At 42.6% G+C, this 18,439-nt stretch overlaps 1 protein-coding gene across 5 annotated transcripts in view; it reads left to right on the top strand.

The window, feature by feature from the left end:
* LOC135526552 (protein diaphanous homolog 2-like) overlaps window positions 1-18,439 on the top strand; it is a 728,420-nt gene that overhangs the window by 432,507 nt on the left and 277,474 nt on the right. For all 5 annotated transcript variants that reach the window (XM_064955040.1, XM_064955039.1, XM_064955041.1 and 2 more), the window contains one exon: window positions 10,178-10,307. In XM_064955040.1, coding sequence (XP_064811112.1) covers window positions 10,178-10,307 — 130 coding nt within the window. The remainder of the gene's footprint in view (window positions 1-10,177; window positions 10,308-18,439) is intronic.

The raw sequence follows: 18,439 nt of genomic DNA, 5'->3' as shown, positions 1-18,439 counted from the left end.
ATTAGCAAACCAGAGAGCTATAATAACTTCTATGACCATTAGCAAACCAGAGAGCTATAATAACTTCTATGACCATTAGCAAACCAGAGAGCTATAATAACTTCTATGACCATTAGCAAACCAGAGAGCTATAATAACTTCTATGACCATTAGCAAACCAGAGAGCTATAATAACTTCTATGACCATTAGGAAACCAGAGAGCTATAATAACTTCTATGACCATTAGGAAACCAGAGAGCTATAATAACTCCTATGACCATTAGAAACCCAGAGAGCCATAATAACTTATATGACCATTAGAAACCCAGAGAGCCATACTAACTTCTATGACCATTAGAAACCCAGAGAGCCATACTAACTTCTATGACCATTAGCAACCCAGAGAGCTATAATAACTTCAGATAGATAGGCCATAATAACATCTATGACCATTAGACATGCAGAGATACAGGTAGGCTATAATAACTTCTATGACCATTAGAAACCAAGAGAGCCAGGTAGGTCATAATAACATGCATGATCATTAGACATGCAAAGAGACAGGTAGAGCATAATAACATATATGGCCATTAGACATGCAAAGAGACAGGTAGGGCATAATAACATATATGACCATTAGACATGCAAAGAGACAGGTAGGGCATAATAACATCTATGACCATTAGACATGCAAAGAGACAGGTAGGGCATAATAACTTCTATGGCCATTAGACATGCAAAGAGACAGGTAGGCCATAATAACATCTATGACCATTAGACATGCAAAGAGACAGGTAGGCCATAATAACATCTATGACCATTAGACATGCAAAGAGACAGGTAGGGCATAATAACTTCTATGGCCATTAGACATGCAAAGAGACAGGTAGGGCATAATAATATCTATGACCATTAGACATGCAAAGAGACAGGTAGGCCATAATAACGTATATGTCCATTAGAACCCCAGAGAGCCAGGTAGACCATAATACCTTCTATGCCCATTAGAACCCCAGAGAGCCAGGTAGACCATAATACCTTCTATGTCCATTAGAACCCCAGAGAGCCAGGTAGACCATAATAACTTCTATGCCCATTAGAACCCCAGAGAGCCAGGTAGGCCATAATAACTTATATGCCCATTAGAACCCCAGAGAGCCTGGTAGGCCATAATAACTTCTATGCCCATTAGAACCCCAGAGAGCCAGGTAGGCCATAATAACTTCTATGCCCATTAGAACCCCAGAGAGCCAGGTAGGCCATAATAACATATATGCCCATTACAACCCTAGAGAGCCAGGTAGGCCATAATAATTTCTATGCCCATTAGAACCCCAGAGAGCCAGGTAGGCCATAATAACATATATGCCCATTACAACCCTAGAGAGCCAGGTAGGCCATAATAACATATATGCCCATTAGAACCCCAGAGAGCCAGGTAGGCCATAATAACTTCTATGCCCATTAGAACCCCAGAGAGCCAGGTAGGCCATAATAATTTATATGCCCATTAGAACCCCAGAGAGCCAGGTAGGCCATAATAACCTCTATGTCCATTAGAGATGTAGAGAGACAGGTAGGGAACAATAACGTATATGACCATTAGAGATGCAGAGAGACAGGTAGGGCATAATAACTGCCACTTAAATATTTCAGCATCAGTAGGAATGTTTTCAGTTATTAGGGCTCTCTTGTGCTTTCCAATGTACCAAACAGCTCTTTTATGTTGCGGCACCGCCTGCGCCAAACAGTAGCACCAGCCAGTCCACATATATTAATATACTTTAATGATCTGGCCTATAAATAACTAACAAGATTCCAGAATTAATTTCTGGAGAGAGGTTGCTGGTGATGATGAAAGGGGTAAATAAATTGTAATTATACGGCAGATGCATATAGAACAATAAGCAACAACCGGGCCTATATAAACAATGTTTGTGGGTGTGTTGAGATGACAGCTTTAAGAATGTATAAGGGACTGGATGGACATAAGTTGCTGTCCAACCTATTCAAATATGTCCCTCGAGGCAGTTACTCTTCTGGTTGACATTTTTCCCCTGTAATTTGGGACGGCAGGTAGCCTAGTGGTTAGAGCGCTGGGCCAGTAACCGGAAGGTTGCTAGAGCAAATCCCTGAGCTGACAAGGTATATGCAGTTAACCCACTGTTCCCCGGTAGGCCATCATTGTAAATAAGATTTTGTTTTCAACTGACTTGCCTAGTGTAAATGTTCAATGAAAAAATAAATAATTCAAATCAGGGACATATTTAGACCTGTGACACCAGATGAGTGCAAATAACTACCAGAAACAAACATCTGAATTGTTTAGGCTCTCCAGGACCTAATGCTATAGCCCTGTAATGTTGACTCTTTCTATTGAGCATTCTAATTAATCCCAAAGGTGTTCGATTGGGTTGAGGTCAGGGCTCAGTCAAGTTCTTCCACACCGATCTCGACAAACCATTTATGTATGGACCTCACTTTATGCATGGGGACATTGTCATGCTAAAAGAGGAAAGGACCTTCCCCAAACTGTTGCCACAATGTTGGAAGCTCATAAATGTCTAGAATGCCATTGTGTGCTGTATAGCGTTACGATTTCCCGTCATCGAAAATAAGGGGCCCATCCCGATCCATGAAAAACAGCCCTAGACCATTTTTCCTCCTCCACCAAGCTTTACAGTTGGCACTATGCATTCAGGCAGGTTACGTGTTCCTGGCATCCAACAAACTCAGATTCGTTCGTCCGACTGCCAGATGGTGAAGCGTTTCCACTGCTCCAGAGTCCAATAAGCTTTCCACCGCTCCAGCCGACGCTTGGCATTGCACATGGTGATCTTAGGCTTGTGTGTGGCTGCTTGGCCATGGAAACCCATTTTATCAATGCAATGGAAACAAAGGTCAATCAACATGTACGCTTTACCTCTTCTGTCCACCACTGTAGGTTCTCATAATGAATGTAATATAATGTTACCTAAAGGGGTTCATATTTGTACAATTCTGAATTAAACTAGATATATCTTGCTGAGACAATAGGTCTGCTGCAGTGTTCATGATGACTGAAACTTGATACTTGGCAAGTGTGTTTGCTGACAATGTTCTTTCACTTTCAGAATGTACTGTTCAGGGTGTTAAGGAAAACTTGTATTTTGTATTTACTTACGTCAAAATGTTTGAGGGTACTAGACGTAAGAGGCATTATTTGCTGTTCAAAGACCTAGCTGGTGCAAAGCCCTCAGTTGTTGTGGTGGTGATAGCTGTGGAAAGCACTAAACCTGCTGAGGTCGTCAGAGCAGACCTTGCATCTTTATGGAAATGGTGAAAGTCTTTAAAATGTATTATCTTTATGCATGTACTGTTGCTCACTCCTGTGTGTGTGTGTGTGTGTGTGTGTGTGTGTGTGTGTGTGTGTGTGTGTGTGTGTGTGTGTGTGTGTGTGTGTGTGTGTGAGAGAGAGCAGTGAATGGTAAACAACCCAGTGGCTGAGTGTGGGGTACAGCAGAACTTAGTTGTGTTTAAATTAAGAGAACACCATCAGGTTTCGGGTGCTGCTACATTCCCCCAGTGCCAAGCGGCTGGTCTTGTTTTGATATCTACACTGGAGCGTTGCTGATGCCTCCCTTGTTATAGGGGCAATCTGGGATTCAAACAACAACACATTGAGTATCCCAACACTTTTTTTGTAGACATTACAAAAAGTTGAGTAAATCAAGGGTTGGGTTGTGATGGGAACCACAGTGGAACTATGTTCATGAGGCATTTATACATTTTATATTTTTCAATAATCATTGGCTATACAATGAGTGTACATAACATTGAGATCACCTGCTCTTTCCATGACATTGACCAGGGGTGTCACACTCCTTCCATAGAGGGCCTAGTGTCTGAGGGTCTTTGGTTTTTCCTTACAATTAAGACCTAGACAACCACGTGAGAGGAGTTCCTTACTAATTAGTGACCTTCATTCATCGATCAAGTACAAGGATGCAGCGAAAAGCCGCAGCCACTTGGCCCTCTGTGGAATGAGTATGACACGTGACACAGACTGACCAGGTGAATCAAAGTGAAAGTTATGTTCCCTTATCGATGTCACTTGTTAAATCCACTTCAATCAGTGTATATTAAGGGGAAGAGACAGGTTAAAGTAGTGTTTTTATTCCTTGAGACATGGATTGTCTATGTGTGCCATTCAGAGGGTGAATGGCCAAGACAAAAGATTGGGTATGGTAGTAAGTGCCAGGTGCACTGGTTTGTATCAAGAATGGTCCACCATCAAGAGGACATCCAGCCAACTTGAACCAACTGTGGGAAGCATGGGCCAGCATCCCTGTGGAACGCTTTCAACACCCTGTATAGTCCATGCCTCAATGAATGCAGGCTGTTCTGAGTGCAACTCAATATTAGGAAGGTGTTCTCATAGTTTTGTACACTCAGTGTACAGTATATAATTTATTGGACGTTCAAAAGATTGGAGTACCTATCCCAGATGGTCCATTTAACCGTTAGGAGAAAGAGGCAGTAGTTGATTTTAAGCTGAAGATTATTCACTTTGGGGCTACATTTCTACTCCTATTGACTCAGGAAAGTGAAGATGTGGTCTATCTGAAAAGAAAACATGAGGAGTCATGTGAAAGAAAACCAAGAGTTCCCTGTGATCAGGAAAGTGTGTCACAATCCTTTATGAACAGTCAACACACACACACACACACATGCTTGCAAGTACACACACGTGCACCAACATGCACACATACACACACGCGACATGTACACACACACACTGCTGCCGTTCAAACCCTCTTTGTATACAGGGCCTTCAGAACGTATTCATACCCCACGACTTATTCCACATGTTTTTGTTACAGCCTGAATTCAAAATGGATTAAGTTGATCTTGACACAATACCCCATCATGACAAAGTGAAACCATAAAAATATGTATTTTTTGCTAATTTATTCAAAATGAAATGCATAAATATCTTATTTACATAAGTAGTCATACCCTTCAGTCAATATTGTGTAGATGCACCTTTGGCAGCGATATCCAGTCTTTCTGGATAAGTCTGAAAGAGCTTTCCACACCTGGACTCTTTTCAGAATTATTCAAGCTTTTGTCATATTGGTTGTTGATCATTGTTAGACAACCGTTTTCAGGCCTTCCCATAGATTTTCAAGTAGATTTAAGTCAAAACTGTAACTCGGCACTCAGGAACATTCACTGTCTTCTTGGTAAGTAACTCCATTGTAGATTTGGCCTTGTGTTTTAGGTTATTGTCCTGCTGAAAGATGAATGAATCTCCCAGTGTCTGTTGGAAAGCAGACTGAACCAAGTTTTCCTCTATAATTTTTCCTGTGCTGTGCATTCTGTTTATTTTTTAGCCAGTCATGTGTTGTATTAGATTTGTCCCAAACATAACAATTTGTATTCATGACAAAAAGTTGATTGATTTGCCACATTTTATGCAATATTACTTTAGTGCCTTGTTGTGAACGGGATGCACGTTTTTGAATGTTTTTATTCTGTACAGGCTTCCTTCTTTTCACTCTGTCAATTAGGTTAGTATTGTGGAGTAACTGCAATTAAACTCTAACTGTTTTAAAGTCACAATGGTGAAATCGCTGAGTGGTTTCCTTCCTCTCCGGCAACTGAGTTAGGAATGACACATGTATCTTTGTAGTGACTGGGTGTATTGTTACACCATCCAAAGTGTAATGAATAACTTTACCATGCTCAAAGGGATATTCAATGTCTGCTTTGAATATCTACTAATAGGGGCCCTTGGTTAACTTCCCTAGTCTTTGTAGTTGAATCTGTATTTGAAGTTCACTGCTCTACTAAAGATAACTTTCAGAGATGTGGGGCACAGAGATGAGGTAATCGTTCAAAAATCATGTTAAACACTAGTATTGCACACAGAGTGAGTCCATGCAACTTATACTGTGACCTGTTAAGCACATTTTTACTCCTGAACATATTTAGGCTTGCCATAACACAGAAGTTGAATATGTATTGACTTAAAACATTGGAGCTTTTAGTTGTTAATTCATTTTTTTTAAATCCACTTTGACATTATGGGGTATTGTGTCTAGGCCAGTGACCAAAATTCTGAGTAAAATCAATATTACATTCAGGCTGTAACACAGCAAAATGTGGAAAAAGTCAAGGGGTTTGAAAACTTTCTGAAGGCACTGTATCAAAGAATATAACGAAAGACCTCCCTGCCATTTTGTCCAAAGCATTGAGCCCAGGTATCGAAGGAGACAGCGGGCTTTGATGAAAGGATAATTTGGGAGGGAACCATCTAATATTTCTGATTTGATTATTGCATTTCTTGCCAATGGTTTGAGATTCTTTCTGTGAGTTTGGAAAAGGCTTTGTCATTGGCGAGATTGCAGTTGAGACATGTCTCTCTGTATGTTGGCCTTTGAAGCCAATCTCTCTGGGAGGTACTGGGAGTGATTTATTTAATGGATGCTGGAACACAGTGCCATTTCAAATTAATACATGTTTGGAGATAGGATGCTTTTCCCCCAGTGTACCATGCAAGCTCCTCTCTTTGATAAATAGATAAAAACCGCAGTAGAGCAATTGCTGAATTATTCTTTCATAATGGATAAATCAATCCACCCCCACCCAGGTTTTCGAGTTTGGGCTTTCGTCGCAATTAATTCTTACCTGGGAACAATTGCAGTATAATCCCGTGAAAGCCCCCTCCACCTTGAAAAGGATACAAAGGCCTTATCCAGGATAAATACTTTATTGATCACTCAGAGCCCTTTGAATTGGTGATTATCTTAATATGGGGGCCATTGTTTGCATAGCACCATGATAGATGATTCCCCTCACCATGCATATCTTTCCAAGTAATCCTTGATTGTTAGCGATAGGACAACATTGGTGGCTGCACAAAGTATGACTGAGATGAGGGGACCAACTGCTATCAACATATCAACAGATTGGAAAAAACAGAGAAGTCAAGAGAAGATAACTGAAGAGAGGATAGAGGTGTGGCGACAGAGAGGATAGAGGGGTGGCGACGGAGAGGATAGAGGGGTGGCGACGGAGAGGATAGAGGGGTGGCGACGGAGAGGATAGAGGGGTGGCGACGGAGAGGATAGAGGGGTGGCGACGGAGAGGATAGAGGGGTGGCGACGGAGAGGATAGAGGGGTGGCGACGGAGAGGATAGAGGGGTGGCGACGGAGAGGATAGAGGGGTGGCGACGGAGAGCAGAGGTAGACGGTGACAGAGAAGAGAGGGATGGTGTAAAATAGAGAAGAGAGAAATGGTGTGCTTCAACAGGACGTTCCTGGATAACAAGTGCTCTTAGCAGGTGTTTAATTGAGGCTGGTGGGGTTAAATTGCTGCTTTATACGGCGATATGGCCAGATATGTGACCATGGGAAAGGTGCTGATGGTGATGCTCATCATCATAATCCTATGGCTATTGGAGCAGAAGCATAATGTCCTGTTGCATTAACACTCGTTACCATTAAACTATCAGTGGCAATGTGTGTGCCCTTTCATCACAGCCTGACGCGTCAGCATGCGAACTGAACCACATGCTTGGTCTGTTGTAATCATGTAATTGTCTGTGTCCTAGAGAGTGGTCAATTGTATTATGTGTAATCAACTCTGCTCACCCTCCCTTTGAAATCTTCCCCTGATAGGGGCAAGGGCTGGGAATGTTGCCAATGACTTTTGTTAGTCTTCCAACAGCCCTATTCCACATCTGCTGCTGTTTATTGTCCTAAAATGGATGCATTCTGTTGTGATTGAGGATTTAAAAAAGTACATTGTCAATGATAAGTCTACAGTAAGAGTATTCTTGATCATTCTTAAGACAAAGCAGAATGGAATATGAATAGATTTCTTCTCTCTGATATGATCATGTGGTTTCCTGTTGTCTTAGTCAACCGCTGGCTCCCCCACACATCAAGATAATGTAACCTTACAAGACATTTGTTCCCGGGGAGGTCTGCCAGAATCTTGAGAGTTTGGCACGGCTCTGTGAGGTTAATAATAGAAGCCATCTTGTTGTGTTTTTTATTTTTATTTCCCTCTCTCTCTTCTACCCCCTCAAACCAGCCTTCTTGAAGTCAAGTCTTGACAGAAAACAATCTGTTTGAGCCGGCGAGGGCGAGGGGGGTCAGCCAGCACCGGTGCCCCTGCCTAATGCATCCCACCAGCCCCTGTCCTCTCCCTCCAATCTCTGTGAGGGAGGGAGGAACAGAAAAAAAGGAGGAAGAGTTAGGGATTGCAGTCTGGTCGACTACCTTTGTGGGGTTTCATTCATTTAGAGGCGTACTATACCACTTGACATTACATTTGACATTATCTCTTTTGAATTCCTTTTCAAAGTCTTTGTTCTCGAGATTCGTGAAAAGGTTATCTCCGTTTGTTTACGTCTTCAGGACAGAAAAGGTGGTGTAAGAATGATATATGTTTGGGGGAGGTTGACACACGGGTCCAATGTAATGAATAGATGTAATTAAAGTGAACATTGCCTCTGAATTAACTTAAGTAATAAGGGTGAATAAATAACCTGTTTTCCAGTGCCAAAGTCATAGTCATTTTTATCGAGACAGCTATTTATTATGGAGCTGCTAAAACACCTTACAGCACTGCGCTGACATGTGGATGTGTGATTCAATGCTGCTGAGATGCAGCCCGACAGATGTTACTCAGTGGGTAATCCCCCAACTCTGCCTCCCCAGTCCTGCTGAAATATTTATATTTAAAGTACACACATATATTATATTTATGGGTAAATACTGTGGTTTGATCCAATAGTTGTAAGATTCTGTAACACTTTACCATAAGTAATTTGCCTTAAAAGCTTTACTTAAGGTACCCTAATGTAACTACACAGAAATAACTGTAGAAACAACATTTTATTTACACACGTTACATAGTTGCAGCTTTATTGACCAATTTCTCTGTCATCCTATGTGTGAATGGACAAATGAACTGAAATCTGGGTAAACAGCAGCATAGTCCATCTGACATTCTTTATTTTGAAGTGCCGACCCACACTTAATAAAGCCAATGTGATTTACTGGAGAATTTTTATTTTATTTTATTTTACCTTTATTTAACCAGGCAAGTCAGTTAAGAACAAATTCTTATTTTCAATGACTGCCTAGGAACAGTGGGTAAACTGCCTGTTCAGGGGTAGAACGAGAGATTTGGACCTTGTCAGCTCGGGGGTTTGAACTTGCAACCTTCCGGTTACTAGTACAACGCTCTAACCACTAGGCTACCCTGCCGCCTCAAGAAGGTGGTATAGCTCTCCTATTTTGACAGAAATGCATTTTCCAAAGTCATTCAGTCTGCCCCCAAAGAAGAGTGAGGGGGAAATTTAATGTACTCTGGTAGAGAGAGGGAACCGAGCAAGGAACTGCTTGTAGGGATGAATGCATCAATGAGCCAATTGCTGTAAAATTGGACAGGGTTTTAAGAGGGGGAGAGGGGAGGAAAGGGATTTGGCTTGCCCCTACTCTCCAGCCCAAACGCCTCATTGAAAGGTCATGTAGGATCTCTGAAAGGCTTGTGCAGTTGTCTCTAAGGCACCACAATGGAGAATATGCTCCTAGCAGCCAGTGTACTGGCCTTTTCCTCTCCAATTGTATTAGTCTAGTCCAGCACATTCACTTTTCCTTTCTCAAAGCTTTTTTTTTTATCCAGTTCTGTTTGATATGCATGTTTTACTGATGTGTGTTTTTAATGTTGTCTACTCAATGCATGTTCCTTTATGCATATTTATCAGAATGCCTCTCAGCCCATCATATCACTAAACATGTATGTGACCACTAACAAACTGAACTATATAATGCATCTTTATCTGCCACTGTCATATGGCAAAAGCAAAGAAGGCTAAAGGTGGTTCCTGAAAGAGTGAATGAAAGAGAGCTGAACGTTTACACATGGCCTCCTCCCCCAACAGCTCTCTGTATGGTTATGTATGGTTGGCTGTTTCATGCCGATCCGTTATTGTTGTGGCCTTTTCTTACATGCAAAGAACATTCTGTCCTTGCGTGGCTCAGTTGGTAAGAGCATGGCGCTAGAAATGCCAGGGTCGTGGGTTGGAGGTCATCTATACTATAATGTATGCACTCACTGTTGTCAGTTGCTTCGGGCTTTTTCTAAATGGTAAGAACAACTAATGCCGTGACTCACCCATGACTTCACCTCTCTCTCAGCTTCGAGACACTAAGTCGGCCGACCAAAACACAACGCTGCTCCACTTCCTGGCTGAGAAGTGTGAAGCGAAGTACCCGGAGATCCTGAGGTTCCCTGAAGAGCTGCAGCATGTGGAGAGTGCTAGCAAAGGTAAGGCAGTCCGTCCTCTTTAAATAATGGTTGACACTGTCCTTATATGGACACTGTATCACTGGTTGAACCATAATTCTACACGGACACTCCTGAGGCATTAACAGTAGTTTAGATTCTGATGTGAGAGATGGATGTATAACACACTGAAAAGTCAGAGAGTAATTAGAACGTGTTGTTTTCTGCTAAGGTCATACTTGCATGTTTTGAATCGCGCAACATGCTGTTATTGGACTTTGCAGACAGTAAACTATATATTCAACAAACAAGATATATTCCTCCCCAGAAATATCTGCCTCTTGAAATTGGACGCTCTCACAGGAAACCACAAAAGATTTTTGACAAACATGCAATTTACTCCACACCTGCAATCATTCTAGGTGTTATATCACCTTTACCAATTTACTGACATGTTTCATTTCTTCATTTTCTTGTTTTGACCCCCCTGCATTGTGTTTTGTTAGTAACCAATAGAAATCTCTCGACAAGCCCAAATATTATAGCTGTGTCTTCCTTGGCTCCATTTCAATTAAGAAAGCTGTTGATTACAACTATAATGTTATTGGATGTCAGAAGGTGAATTCACCAATTTGTAAGTCGCTCTGGATAAGAGTGTCTGCTAAATGACTTAAATGTAAATGTAAATGTTATTTGCTTGTGTTTTCATCAAAGTATTTTATTTACCTTCTCCCCCACCAGTATCCTCGCTAATCGAACATAATTCCTTTTGAGCGATATAACCCCGGTTAAATCAAATTGTAATTGGCCAATGGTATTTGCTTTGTCTCTGCATTATAACATTGATCCAGCATTATCCGACTTGTTTTAAACGCTTCTTTTGAGAGCTAGAGCTTAAACCAGGAGGCTTCGAGGCATTTTACAGCTTGATTTAGACACACCCATGTTTTCTAGAGTGACGCATGAGATTAGGCCAAACAAGGTTAAGATACTTTAATTAGTTCTGTTGCATCCGATGGAATAAAACTTCCTAATGGCTAGAGAGCCCCTCTTAATTCTTGTGGCCAGAGAGCCCCTCTTAATCCATTCAAATGGCCCAGAAGTAATGGTAGCAGTTTTACGAGCACCCAACCAATTGTGGGTTTTTTTGCGATATGTGTAACTTATTTTGTACATAATGTTTCTGCAACCGTATCTTACACAAAAAAGAGCCTTCTGGATATCAGGACAGCGATCCCTCACCTCAGATTAGACAAAGAGCTTCTGGATATCAGGACAGCGATCCCTCACCTCAGATTAGACAAAGAGCTTCTGGATATCAGGACAGCGATCCCTCACCTCAGATTAGACAAAGAGCTTCTGGATATCAGGACAGCGATCCCTCACCTCAGATTAGACAAAGAGCTTCTGGATATCAGGACAGCGATCCCTCACCTCAGATTAGACAAAGAGCTTCTGGATATCAGGACAGCGATCCCTCACCTCAGATTAGACAAAGAGCTTCTGGATATCAGGACAGCGATCCCTCACCTCAGATTAGACAAAGAGCTTCTGGATATCAGGACAGCGATCCCTCACCTCAGATTAGACAAAGAGCTTCTGGATATCAGGACAGCGATCCCTCACCTCAGATTAGACAAAGAGCTTCTGGATATCAGGACAGCGATCCCTCACCTCAGATTAGACAAAGAGCTTCTGGATATCAGGACAGCGATCCCTCACCTCAGATTAGACAAAGAGCTTCTGGATATCAGGACAGCGATCCCTCACCTCAGATTAGACAAAGAGCTTCTGGATATCAGGACAGCGATCCCTCACCTCAGATTAGACAAAAAAATTTTCTTCAACAAGCAGGACACACAGGACATTGTCCGAACACCTGACAAGGCCTGCATCCCAGTTGTTGGCAAGAGGAAGAGACGCAGGTACAGAGGACACAGAGCAGGGTGCCTTGTAAAATAACTGCCATTACCGTCAATATTACTCTCCAACGTGCAATCATTGGACAATAAATTAGACGAGGTACGATCACGAATATCCTATCAACGGGACATCAAAAACTGTAATATCTTATGGCTAAATGATGACAGATATTCAGCTAGCGGGATACATGCTGCACCTGCGAGATAGAACAGCACGCTCTGATAAGACGGGGGAGCGGTCTGTGCATGTTTGTAAACAACAGTTGGTGCACGAAATCTAAGGATGTTTCTAGATTTTGCTTGCCTGAAGTAGAGTATATTGTGATCAAATTCAGACCACACTATTTGCCTAGAGAGTTTTCAGCTATACTTTTCATGGCTGTTTATTTTCCAACACAGACGGATGCTGGCACTAAGACCGCACTGTCAGCTGTATAGGGAAATAAGCAAACAGGAAACCACTCCTAGTGTCCAGAAACTTTAATGCAGGGAAACTTAAATCAGTTCTACATAATTTCTGTCAACATGTTAAATGTGCAGCCAGAGGAAAAAAATTCTAGATCACCTGTACTCCACACACAGAGACGTGTACAAGCTCTCCCTCGCACACCATTTGGTAAATCCGACCACATTTCTATCCTCCTGATTCCGGCTTACAAGCACAAATTAAAGCAGGAAGCACCAGTGACCCGGTCTATAAAAAAGTGGTCAGGTGAAGCAGATGCAGGACGGTTTTCCTGTCACAGACTGGAACATGTTCCGGGATTCTTCCAATGGCATTGAGGAGTACACCATATCAGTCACTGGCTTTATCAATAAGTGCATCGAGGACGTCGTCCCCACAGTGACTGTACGTACATACCCTGCCATGGATTACAGGCAACATTTGCACTGAGCTTAAGGGTAGAGCTGCCACTTTCAAGGTGCGGGACTCTAACCCGGAAGCTTATAAGAAATCCTGCTATGCCCTCCAACGAACCATCGACACAGGGCTAACATTGAATAATGCTACACCGGCTCTGATGCTCGTCTTATGTGGCAGGGCTTGCACACTATTACAGACTACAAAGGGAAGCACAGCCGCAAGCTGCCCAGTGACACGAGCCAAACAGATGAGCTAAATCACTTATATGCTCGCTTCGAGGCAAGCAACACTGAGGCATGAATGAGAACATCAGCTGTTCTGGACGACTGTGTGATCACGCTCTACATTCACAAGGCTGCGGGGCCAGACGGGCATGTGCTGACCAACTGACAGATGTCCTTACTGACATTTTCAACATGTCCCTGATTGAGTCTGTAAAACCAACATGTTTCAAGCAGACCACCATAGTTCCTGTGGCCAAGAACAAAAAGGCAACCTTCCTAAATGACTACGTCCGTAGCCATGAAGTGCTTTGAAAGGCTGGTAATGACTCACGTCAACACCATTATCCCAGAAAACCTAGACTCAATTTGCATACCATCCAAACAGATCCACAGATGATGCAATCGCTATTGCACTCCACACTGCTCTTTCCCACCTGGAAGAAAGGAACAGCTACGTAAGAATGCTATTCATTGACTACAGCTCAGCGTTCAACACCATAGTGCCCTCAAAGCTCATCACTAAGCTAAGGATCCTGGTGTTTAACCACTCTCTGCAACTGGACTTCATGGACTTCTTGACGGGCCGCACCCAGGTGGTGAGGGTAGGCAGCAACACAAATGCCACGCTGATCCTCAATGCTTGAGCCCCTCAGGGGTGCGTGCTCAGTCCCCTCCTGTACTCCCTGTTCACCAACGACTGCATGGCCAGGCACAATTACAACACCATCATTAAGTTTGCAGACAACACAACAGTGGTATGCCTGATCACCGACAATGATGAGACAGCCTATAGGGAGGAGGTCAGAGACCTGTCCGGGTGGTGCCAGAATAACAACCTATTCCTCACCGTAACCAAGACTAAGGAGACTATTGTGCACTACAGGAAAAGGTGGACCGAGCACACCCCCATTCTCATCGACGGGGCTGTAGTGGAGCAGGTTGAGAGCTTCAAGTTCCTTGGTGTCCACATCAACAACAAACTAGAATGGTCCAACACACCAAGACAGTCGTGAAGAGGGCACGACAAATCCTATTCCCCCTCAGGAAACTGAAAGATTTGGCATGGATCCTCAGATCCTCTAAAGGTTCTACAGCTGCAACATCGAGAGCATCCTGACTGGTTGCATTACTACCCTATGGCAAGCTGTGCCGGAGTGCCAAGTCTAGGACAAAAAGGCTTGTCAACAGTTTTTACCCCCAAGCCATAAGACTCCTGAACAGGCAATCAAATGGCTACCCATACTATTTGCATTGTGCCCCCCCCCCCAACCCCTCTTTTTACGCTGCTGCTACTCTCTGTGTATCATGCATAGTCACTTTAACTATACATTCATGTACATACTACCTCAATTGGCCCGAACAACCAGTGCACCCGCACATTGGCTAAACGGGCTATGTGCACTGTGTCCCGCAACCCACCACTCGCCAACCCCTCCTTTACGCTACTGCTACTCTCTGTTCATCATCTATGCATAGTCCATTTAACCATATCTACGTTTACGTACTACCTCAATCAGCCTGTTTATAGCCTCGTTATTGTTATTTTTCACTGTATTTTTTACTGTTGTTTTCATTTCTTTACTTATCTATTGTTCACTAAATACCTTTTTTGCACTGTTGGTTAGAGCCTGGAAGTAAGCATTTCACTGTAAGGTCTACTCACCTGTTGTATTCGGAGCACGTGACAAATAAACTTTGATTTGATTTGTGTAGTAAAAATCGGAAATATTATTCTGTTCAGGATGAGGGCCCCGTCTGATTCAAAATGGATGGTATATGGCAGCAGTTTCAGTGGCCAATGGGAGAAGGACTTTAATAGAGCACAAGGGATTTGTATGCGTTCCAAGATGACCACCAGGACAGGTTAACAGGCCGGATGGGAGGCATGGTGTGGATGACAGGACAGAACGGTGGCTTAATGCCCTAGGCATTATTGTCTATCTGCCATTGTGGATTGGTGTTGAGAATAAGAGAACATGGCTGCCATTTGTCATGCAGAAGTGGTGTATTTACAGCTCAAGCGGCGTAATTACCTCGAGTAAACATGCTACATTGTTCCCACCTTTGAATGAAGTTATTTATCTGACACGTATGAAAGTTAGTCTCCCTATGCAATCTGGCAAGTAAGCATTTGCTGCCTCATTGTCTGGGAATAGACTTGTTTGTCTGACTGCCTGTCAATAAGTTCATTTCATTCTCAAGTATTTGGTGGAGAATCCCCAGAGGCGTATTTACTTTGTTAGTTTCCTATTTGGTTATTTAATCGAATTCCCGCTAATTATGTGCTCGAATGACGCAGTGAGGCAGCTATTGTTGAAGTGGACCAGAACCAGTCTTCATTATGGATATAGATGGATTAGTGTACGGCTCAAACTGTCAACGTGTATCAACTCATTCAAGTCCTTTCAGGGACAATCAATTCTTGTGCATGCTTGTTAGTTCAATTGGGTGAGACTGATAAGCCATTGGTTGACTCAATTCATTATGGCAAACACCAGTGGACAACACAGACATAACACCAAGGAGAAGGATATATGAGCTATAAAACTGTTTACCTCACAGTGCTTTCCGTAGACCCTGTATTTTAATAATAGGTCAAACGTGATATACAACACGATAACCTTATTATCCATGGACATTTTAGGGTAAAACCAAGAAAACTAGCCATTTAAAGGCCCAGTACAGTCAAACATGTGATTTCCCTGTGTGTGATAGATATATATATATATATATATATATATATATATATATATATATATATATATATATATATATATATATATATATACATTTTTATTTCTACACTGAGGTTGGAAATTGAAATTGTGAAAATTATGATAATACCATTTTAGTGTAAGTGCTGTTCGAAAAGACCGCCTGACATTTCACCCTGTTTTGGTGGGGTGGAGTTTTGGCCTGCCTGGTGACATCAACAGGTGGTAATTTAGTTAATTTACTGATACGACAACATGTTGGTCCCATGTTTCAAGAGATAAAATATAAGATGCCAGAAATGTACCTTCCATACACACAAAAAGCCTGTTTCTCTCAAATGTTGCGCACAAAATTGACTTCAGTTGGCAAATACTCACCTTCGATAGCCACTGGCAGGCTGGAGAAGTGTGCTCTTCACGGTTGAATCCCAGTTTCAACTCTAACAGGAAAATGGCAGACATTGTGTATGGTGTCTTGTGGGCGAGTGGTTTGCTCCAGCAACTTCGCACATCCATTGAAGGGGAGTGGGACAACATTCCACAGGCCACAATCAACAGCCTGATCAACGCTATGCAGAAGAGATGAAGCACTGCATGAGACAAATGGTGGTCACACCAGATACTGACTGGTTTTCTGATCCACGCCCTACTTTGTTTTTAAGGTATTCATTTATTTATCATTTATTTCATTTGACTGATTTCCTTATATGAACTGTAACTCAGTAAAATATTTGAAATTCCCCACTCTAACCACACCCAGACAGTCCTAACAAAATTCCTTGAGAAATTGCTATTTTCTAAGTGATTGAAAACAATCACAGGAAGGTACTTAATTGCTACATATAAATGATTTGATATTGATGTAAAAACGTCTGCATTGGACCTTTAAGAGCAGATGATTCCATACCGAGAGAGAAATAATTTCATTTTGTTATTGTCCCTATTGGTCAGCCAGACAGCATTGGTTTGAATCATGAAGTGATGTGTTTCTTCAGTTTTGACAGAAGTTCGCCTCCACAGGTGAAGCCAAAAGGAATTAGATGATTGAGTCACCCACTCTAACAAAAAATGCACCGTCTCTCACTCCAACAAGAAACATGACACAATGATCTTTGTTTTAAAAGAAAATGCATAGTGTCTTCTCATTTTCCTTTTCCCCGTACCAAAGAGAGACCTCTTTGGTCACCAGCGCTCAAGTTTTATTCTGTTGTTTTCGGGTGCTTTTAAGGGCTTTTTGAGATGCCGGAGAGGACCAAAACAAAGAAGCTCAAATCGCAGCTGTCTAGTCTCACTAAAGCTCATTTAATCAGAGAACCCTTTGAGGCTGGAACACAAGGCTGGAACACCACGATGTCTGGGCCACGCGTTAGCTTGATACGAGTCTGGAGGAGCTGTAACGCTTGTGTAGAACAACGGGGCCCATCTGAATAATTTATAGACTTCTTCCAGATCTTTTACAAGGCTTTTTGGTCTCCTGTCAGGTAAATTGGTATAAGAACATGGGAAAAAGATTGCTTCCTTAACTGAGTACACTGTTCACCCTAACCCCAAGCAATATCTAGTTGTCATCTCTCATTCTCCTCTCTGTTAGGCATCTCTCTCTCCTTCATCGCTACAGTGCATTAGAGCCACTTTGTTTCCTCGTCTCCACTAAAATAACTTTCTAGTTTCTCCTTTTGTTATTATTTTTCTACTTGGCCCATGGCCGGCAGCATGCTGGAATGGAAATGTGTATCTTGGATTCCACTTACTCTCCCTTTATCCCCCATCACGTCATCTCTCTTTATCCCCATCACCTCCTCTCTTTTTATCACTGTCTCCCCCACCACTTTCTCTCTCTTCAATCCTGTCTCCCCCATCTCTTCCTCTCACTTTATCCCCATCTCCCCCATCTCTTCATCTCTCTTTATCCCTGTCTCCCCCATCTCTTCCTCTCTTTATCCCTGTCTCCCCCATCACTTCCTCTCTCTTCAACCCTGTCTCCCCATCTCTTCCTATCTCTTCAACCCTATCTCTTCATCTCTCTTTGTCCCCGTATCCCCCATCTCTTCCTCTCTCTTCAACCCTGTCTCCCCCATCTCTTCCTCTCTCTTCAACCCTGTCCCCCCATCTCTTCTTCTCACTTTATCCCCGTCTCCCCATCTCTTCCTCTCTCTTCAACCCTGTCTCCCCCATCTCTTCCTCTCTCTTCAACCCTGTCTCCCCATCTCTTTCTCTCTCTTCAACCCTGTCTCCCCCATCTCTTCCTCTTTCTTCAACCCCTTCTCTCCCATCTCTTCCTCTCACTTTATCCCCGTCTCCCCATCTCTTCCTCTCACTTTATCCCCGTCTCCCCCATCTCTTCCTCTCACTTTATCCCCGTCTCCCCTTCTCTTCCTCTCACTTTATCCCCGTCTCCCCCATCTCTTCCTCTCTTCAACCCCGTCTCCCCCATCTCTTCCTCTCTCTT

Source organism: Oncorhynchus masou, chromosome 32 (assembly GCF_036934945.1).
Source record: "Oncorhynchus masou masou isolate Uvic2021 chromosome 32, UVic_Omas_1.1, whole genome shotgun sequence".
Classification (NCBI taxonomy): domain Eukaryota; kingdom Metazoa; phylum Chordata; class Actinopteri; order Salmoniformes; family Salmonidae; genus Oncorhynchus; species Oncorhynchus masou.
This window is presented reverse-complemented; position numbering and strand designations above follow the sequence as displayed.